This window comes from Haliotis rufescens, unplaced genomic scaffold (genome assembly GCF_023055435.1).
Source record: "Haliotis rufescens isolate VD_foot unplaced genomic scaffold, xgHalRufe1.0.p SCAF_23, whole genome shotgun sequence".
Taxonomy (NCBI): domain Eukaryota; kingdom Metazoa; phylum Mollusca; class Gastropoda; order Lepetellida; family Haliotidae; genus Haliotis; species Haliotis rufescens.
The window spans coordinates 7,673,403-7,681,628 of NW_025963924.1; the positions used below are offsets into that span (position 1 = coordinate 7,673,403).

Genomic DNA, 8,226 nt, shown 5'->3' on the forward strand with positions numbered 1-8,226 from the left:
TGTCACATTATTCAACATTATAAATAGAATAATTTGGTTAATAAGGGAACCATGTATTTTTTTATTTTGAGTTATTGCTCATACTCATGCTAATTTGATGAACCAATATTTAGGGTGAGTTATTTCCTACAACACCGCTTGTGACGATATATGGTTGACGTAAAAGTATGCAATACCGGAAAATGTAATAATGATAATACGAAAGATTCCCGAGGCTAAACGACGCAATAGCCGACCCTTTATGGTTGTGAAGTTAACTTTCTTCAACTGATAAAGAATTAGATGTTTAGCAGCATTTAGCATTATGTTTTATGTTAGGGGACGCTTTATTGTTCCTTTCATTTGTAAGGCAAAATATTGCTAATTATCTCACATCTAATAAAAACTCTATGTCAGGTAATGTATTAAGAATATACTTTAATGAATATATTTTTCTTATTTAATTTAGTTGTTGTATTGTTTGGAAAATAAAGGCACTAAATACAATAAACTTTAGTATCCCTGTTCATCCAAAACAGTTCAAGTAAATGATTATTAAAACGGAAAAACATTTAATATGTAATAACATTATTACATATTAAGATACACTGGTTGTAGATTTAAAAGTAGTTGTTTTAAATGAGCTCAAAGGTATCTATTTTACTATTTGTTTATTCAAATATAGTTGACTTTGTAGATATTTATCAAGTTAATATTCCAGTCGTGGGTTAACGTTTAGAAAACATCTTTGCCGGTGCGTGTCCACTTTTCGTCTGCTGGCGTGGCCGAGGATCGGAGGCAAACTTTCTTGAAATAGCCGACCGCATGTCCAGTTGTTTTAAGCCCAAAACATGGTAATTCGTTCATTGTGTTTACGTACTTAACGGTACCCATATTTATATGGTGTAAGGGGTGGATGAGGTGTACTCACATTATGATAAAACAATAATTATAAGTCAGAAAAATTGCAGAGGCTGAGAACGAGGTATGAAAGTGCATATGTAAATAATGTAATAATTAAACTTGTCGGAATAATACGTAAATTTCTATTTGACATATATTTTTAAAAAAAACACGATCTTGATATTTCGTAGCAGTATTCTAGACCTTTGACCGAGTTGTAGCTGATCAGTTTGCTAATTGACATTTGACAAGGCTGATGCAATGCTTGTCATGGCCAGCTGATGTCATTTCTTTACTCAAACCCACATAAATATATAAGGATTGCTGCATTTTTACTATCCAACATCCACTGGTCGCTAATACATAGCAACGATTCACAACTTCATAACATTAGTCAAAACTCTGATGCTGATTCACAATGTTCAACAGAGTGCTAAATACATTATATCATGGACATTTTTATTCCGCCTTTTTCATATCGTTCCCAAATCAATTACCTTTTACAGCTAAACCTTTGGAAATGTATTTTAAAAGGGGTTATGGGTCTAAAAACATGAAAGTGTCACGTTAACTTCATGGCCTCTATTTACAGATTCTTAAATTTTGATAAAATACATTTCTTTAGGCACAAATTAATCTTTCTAAGTACTCGAAAGTGTCACATTGACTTCATGGTCTCTGTTTACAGGTTCATAAATTTGGATAAAATACATTTTTTAGGCACAAATTAACCTTTTTTAATCAAAATAATTGCCTTTCAAAATCCTGAAATAAATGCTGTATTAAAAAAAAATGGTCTTGGAAGTGGAAACAAGGTTTTATTCCCATGATACTCTGTAATTTGCACTTGTATTAGCGACCAGTGGATATCAGAGAGTAACAGCGGTTGATGTTATAATTTTGCAGCTGGAGATTGATCTCTTCAACTGCGGTGAAAGTAGTTGTGAATATTACTAATTAGGTTCATTTGTGCCTGTAAATACATCGATCCATGTGTTTATATAGGTGTAAGTTGAGCTTTTAGGTCGTTGTCAACATAGGTTAAACTATGTATATGATGTACCAGGCTACACTAATTATTACCCCGGTAATCTAAACTCAAGGCTGATGAGAGCAACCCAACTCAAAACTAATCACATCATCAAGATTACCCTTAGGTGTTAGCCTAAACCCTTTTCTCATTAACCTCAAGGCCCCTCATCTTTTACGTCCCCAGGAATAAGTCCAATTGGTCCAGCAAGCCTTTTTACAACTATCATGTTGCCCACAGTGTTTACGATGGTCCATAGACAACCTGATCAAACAGCCTTTCAAGCTAGTTGATTAGGCTGATTGTTAGCATGGTTAGGAGAGGAACATGCATGGACATTTTCCAACAACATTGATATATGCATGAGAATGAATGAAAAGGACTGGGAAAAAACATCATTGATATGTGTGGGGGATGATGCAACTGGGCTATACGAGGCCAGACTAGATAGAAGTCCATGACTTAACCTACAAGTCTGAAGCCTGGGTCTAGTAAAATCCTGTACTGTCTAGTAAACTCAGCTAATAAGATTCCATGTGATAACACTAAGCTCTACTGAAAATTATGCTTAGAGCCATGTTTGAGCAGATTCAAAACAGTTTGGCATTGACTGACATTGACGCTCATAGTCTACATTTTGGAAAACCCATGTACATACATGTAGTAGTATAACCAGTGTCGACTTTGAACCCAAGGTGAGAGTTTCAAGCTGTGCTTGATATGCAAAACACAAATTCCTAAATAAGACCTAACCTGCACAGTGTCAGAGACTAAAAAATGCAACTTGTAATTATTTTGGGGGGTCACTTATGAAACAAATAATCATATCTGAGGCCTAATGAAATCTTTTGTATTGGGAACATTGCTTTGGGTGAGAGGATTAATGCACAATATTTTCTTTAAATGTTGCCTAAAATTTGAGTCAGGTTATTTGAAAAGAATGTCTCACCCGTTATATGTATTAAGTTTTTGTGTCAGTGAAATTAGGGTCAGTGTGTTTGGCATAAGGATTACATCAAGTAAAGCATGTAGTAGCAAGGCAATCTTGATGCTAATAAGAACGTTCCACTTAAAACCCTTAAAATGGCAAATTTCTACTAGTCCTTATGATATCTTAACTATTGGGCACTTTGGCAAGGACTACGGGACTAGTGCCAAGTTCTAACACTGATATAGCTGGAAAACTGCTGAATGCGGCGTTAAACAACAAACAAAACATTAGGCCCTTATATTTTTTTCATTTGTTGGCTCATGTATCCATCAAACAATTTTCATTAAAAATTGGAGAAGAAATAAGTCCATATTTAATGTATGCAGTGAATGGCACATGGTCCTGTGCTCAGCACACAGGTCACAAATCAGGTGAAATTAAGCAACATCAGTCGTAGAGAGTCCTTGGATGGGTGACCACGTTTTGGCAGCTTGGCTCCTGAGAGTTTCTTGGGCTTCGGTCCTGCACCAAATTGAAACACATGTAACACATGTTGCATCTCATTGGGCAAGTACCTTTGTTCGAAATGGGCCTCTGTTCACCCAGCAGTGAAAGGATACCTGGTTGGATGAGATGACAATGTGGTTGTTAACCTTCTTGCGCCTAACAGGCAGCTTGGGTTGTGTACTCCCCAGGGAGCTGAGAATGATTGTTGAGTGCACACTGGCCTAGTAACAGGGATAATAATACCGCTTTGAGCATACCCCGGAGTGGTGTAGAAAAATGTGCAATATGAATGGCCTATGATTATCAATATTTATATTTTTAGCCAACACATCCCCAAATGAGCGGATTTTGTGCATAATAAATTGATTAATCTAGATTTTAGATAAAGTTGATGAATGTATCATGTATTTTGATAAATCAAAGGTTGAGGCCGAGGTCAATATTTTCCTTTTTTCCTTTAGCTGACTTTGGCCAAGGACATCTGTGATCCAACACTGAAACAGTATGATGTGTTTGGGAGGAAAATGCCACTCTGTCATGAAGATCATAATATGTCTATGTTGTTTCTTGCACTTCAGGTTCCCAAATTGTTCCAGTGGCTTATTGGCGTCAGCCTGTTGATGTCAGTATGGTTCAGCCTAGTCTTTGGCTACGTAAAACTTGATATGCCAGGAAACTGCCTTGATGTTGTGCAAGTGGTACGTTCATTTCTATATTTTAGTGCAGACATTTTTCAGAACTTGGTTTACAAATCCACCCATTTCCAGAATTAAAATGTGCAAACAAAAAAATGACAATCAGTTGTTTTTTTCTGCTGACCTTAATCTTTTATAAGTAAAATGATAAAAAACAACCCATTTTCTGAAGCCATTCCAGACTAGAAATATGTTGTTGTTTCTTCTGTTGTTCCTCCCAAATTTTAATTTTTGTTACCTTCTTAACATTTTGAGGAAATCAAATACAAATATTAAATATTTGAAACTGGATGGGGCCAAAAATCTTATGTTCATGAGTTCGAATCTCTGATTGGACCTGATTATCATTCTAGGTGTGTCAGCATCATTCACATGAAAGTGGTAAAGTTTTTAGACACGGACCACTTCACTTTCTTCCCACACCATTCTGACATGCTGTGATATAACTGAAATACAGTTTGAAGCAGAATTAAACCCAACTCACTCACATAGTGTGCACCATGGTAGTGTCATTTGGAATACACTGTGCAGGGTTGTGTCCCTTTGATGTGCCAGGAGACTAGGACCATGAGTTCAAGTCCCTGATGACTTATCTTGGTTTCTGAGCACCCATGCTTGTGGGTTCTTCACCAAACCCATACACGTCTTAGACCTGATTATTTCATCTTTCATCCCACATCAAGCAGACAGGACATGATATAACTGTTTAAAACAAACTCACTCACTATATATATTCTTTTCAGATGCCACTATATCTGTTGATGTGTTTTGCTGTGAGTATGCAAATATTTACATTTGATATACAATAGTTTATAAAATGCATTGCTTTGCAAAGTTCATGTCCGCAAAACATATGATGCTTCGACTTGAGGCGTGATGAGATGTAACATTCTTTTTACAGTGTAAAGCTACTTTTATTGAAGAACCTGTTGTGACAAGTGGTACTTGTTGATGCCCTGTCTGGCGCTCGGCATTAAGGGGCTAAAACAAAGTCTGGTCACATTGGAGTCAGTATGCTGCGTCTGAGTAGGGTATTCATGTTTAACTGTGGCATGGTATCTCAGTGGGCTAGCGCTATAAATCGGCATCAGTCCGGACTAGTACAAGCAGCCCCACACACACACACATGTGCATGCACGTCGCTATATAAGTGCAATAATCTTGGACGCGACGTCAAACCCCATTTCACCTCACTTTGTCGTGAGTAGACATTTTTGTCAGTAATAATCCCTTGCCATTTCAGTGTTATTCCCTGGCTGTGGTAGGATACAGGGTGGCGACATTTAATGACTGTGTGGATGCATCAGAGGAACTGAAAAGGGTAAAATCAAATATTTTACAATAAATTATTTATGCTCTGGCAAACATTCTTTTTCAATGACATGGCAGATTTGGCTCCCCATAGCTCCTGTAATGTTGACTGAAGTGAAGCAGGACAGGCAGTTAACATTACACAGGGCCATGGAAAAAAAAAACCCTGTAGCTGTGATAGCAACAAGTCCCATGTACCCATGTAATCAATATACCGTATTTGACGTAATAAGCGCCACGGCGATATTTGCTAATATATTGGCTAGTGAACAATCCCAATGAGCACCCCTTCCGATTGATCAATGTACAAAAGATTTATTTATTCGCGTATAATACACACTCGGGTGTGTTTTGCACTCTTAATTATGGGCAATTAAATTCTGGAAAAATATATCTGTTGTATATAAACATTTCAGGCTGTCAGCATAAACCCTGAAATTTATCTTTCAACTCTGTATTTTTCACCAAAACAATATTCTAATAAGAGCCTTCTATTTCTTATGTTGAGAGCACACTAGGCGCTTATTACGTCGAATATGGTATGGTAACTGGTATGTAATTATCTCCCTTTGACCGATGGACACTGTTGATGATTTTTAACACATTGGTTTCTAGAGCAATTTCCCAGTAAATATTTCTTGTCTTCTCTATTTATTTATTGTATGTTTTCATGACAAGCTGTATTTTAGATTATTGAGGTGTAAACACTAATCAGTTGCTAATGTCATTTTATCAATTTTATTTTAGTAAACATGCTTTCTCGTTTTTATTTTGCAGCAAGTAAAGGAAGCCAGAGCCGATTTGAAGAAAAAAGGATTTAAATATGCCGATTAACAACATTAATTAAAATTCACAAAAATATTTTTCTATTTTTGATGCAACATTTTCCAATGTGAACCAAGTCCTTGACATTGAAAGTTCATTTTCGTGAAACATTTTGTTTTAGTAGAGCATTGAATGCTACACAGTGGGTTAAAGATCTGCATATAACCAATGGAAGAAACGGGAACTTCAGTAGACTGTTTGTGCCAAAGTCTACTGGTTAACTCTTCTCCAGTGCGAGGAGTACATGTGCTGTAGATATTCTTATTGTCATTTCCATTGCCAAATAGTACCCTTATCCTGATGGTTGCAGAACACATTACTTTAGCCTGTACAGGTACTTTACTATCATAGAGTAGACTCCCCTATCTCCATTTGGAAGTAGGGCTGGGACAATTCGCCGATACATCGATGTATCACGATACATTACATTTCGATACGACTATTGATTCGTGGGTCTATGTATCGATACAAAACGATACACAGCTGATATACTACGAGTAACAAAACGTATTGCCAAATAGTTCTGCTGTTCAGATGACATTTAGAATGCATTTTTATTGCAGAAAATCCAGGTATTTAGTTGTGACGTTTTTTTTGTATCGTATCGTACGTATCGTATCGTGACCCCACTATCGTGATACGTATCGTATCGTGACCTTGTGTATCGTCCCAGCCCTATTTGGAAGTAACAACCGTTTAGTTCAAGATATTGTGATTCGAGATACAGATACCAAGGGTGGAGCAGCATTTTAAAAAAGAGGGGTCCAAAATATCAAACTCCTCTCTGTCAATTTTGGTGCCTACAACATACTACATTTGGTTTTCTAAATCCCCAGGACCCCACTCTTGATCCGCCTATGGATACAAACATTTTACCAATATTATTTTCATTCTTGGCAATTACTGCTTGTGAAACGTCATGATAACATCTCACTAGTCAAGATTATTTTGTGACCTGTGTTAAAACCAAATAATTACTACTTGACCAGTTTACCAAATCATCCGACACAAATGTTAGATGTGTATGTTTAGCAATGGATGAGTATGAAGTCATTATCAATGTGCTAAGTAATTGTTTGATCTTAGAAATGAGTGTGTATGTGAATCATTTATGTTTAAAATTGATGTTTAATTTAAAAATACAAATTATATAGCTTTTTAGTGACCCAGTTCATGATATATGAGCAAATGTAATTATATGTATGTAGGGAGACTTTTGTTACAGATGGTTCAGTTTGAGATAGGTATAACTTTCCAGATTGATGGAGTCTACTGTATGTGTGTAAAATACACCATTCAAGGGGGCCTAGTCATCTAAGATTTCACAATTTGGTGTTCAGAGTTGCATCCCTTAGGTGTGCCAGAATCCTTTCATTGGGTTCGAAATCCAGGTTCATCTCGATAAGTTCATCAGCATCAAAACCATGACTTTTCCTCCTACCGACAAGAGAACCATTAAATTATTTATAACAAGTTTGGGCAGATTATACAAGTTGTCTTCTTGTAGTGCCTTTATAATTGCAAATCCTTCACATCAGGTTGAATATTTTTATGTAGAACGGTGATTTTGCTCATCACCTTAACAGCATGTTAATTTCAAGGGGACCACTATTGTATATGATACACTTGCATGAGAAGCAATGTTTATCTTGATTTGTGTTATCTTTATTTTGTCCATTAAGAGAGACAGTTCTTGTATCTAATTACTATGTCAAGAGTGGAAATCTGCCATTTAGTCTTCTAAGCAGATATGTGTGTGTGTTTCTGCATATATTGTGATAAAATTATTGAAAAAATATAGGTTGTTGGAAGATAAATCATGTTTAATATCTAAAACATAAACGTTGGAAATTGAAATAATTATAACTATATTATACAGAATTATGTGATTGAAGAACCGGGGTTCTACCCGATATAAAATATTCAGTCTTCTTCACTTAAAAATTAAGAAAGGTAAATAATATCCATTGTCAGTCCCTCTGGATGCAAATGAGTGTGAATATTTAAATGATTGAACCTAGTAAAATTGAAACATGTACTTAACA

The 8,226-nt window shown here is 36.0% G+C and overlaps 1 protein-coding gene across 1 annotated transcript; it reads left to right on the forward strand.

Annotated features, from left to right (window-relative positions):
• The first annotated feature begins 719 nt into the window (after window positions 1-719).
• On the forward strand, window positions 720-7,625 carry LOC125383483 (dolichol-phosphate mannosyltransferase subunit 3-like). Its single transcript, XM_048401750.1, has 5 exons — window positions 720-833; window positions 3,929-4,048; window positions 4,789-4,818; window positions 5,289-5,366; window positions 6,134-7,625. The coding sequence occupies exons 1-5, from the start codon at window positions 831-833 to the stop codon at window positions 6,188-6,190; spliced, it is 288 nt and encodes a 95-aa protein (XP_048257707.1). The 5' UTR covers window positions 720-830; the 3' UTR covers window positions 6,191-7,625.
• The last annotated feature ends 601 nt before the right edge of the window (window positions 7,626-8,226 follow it).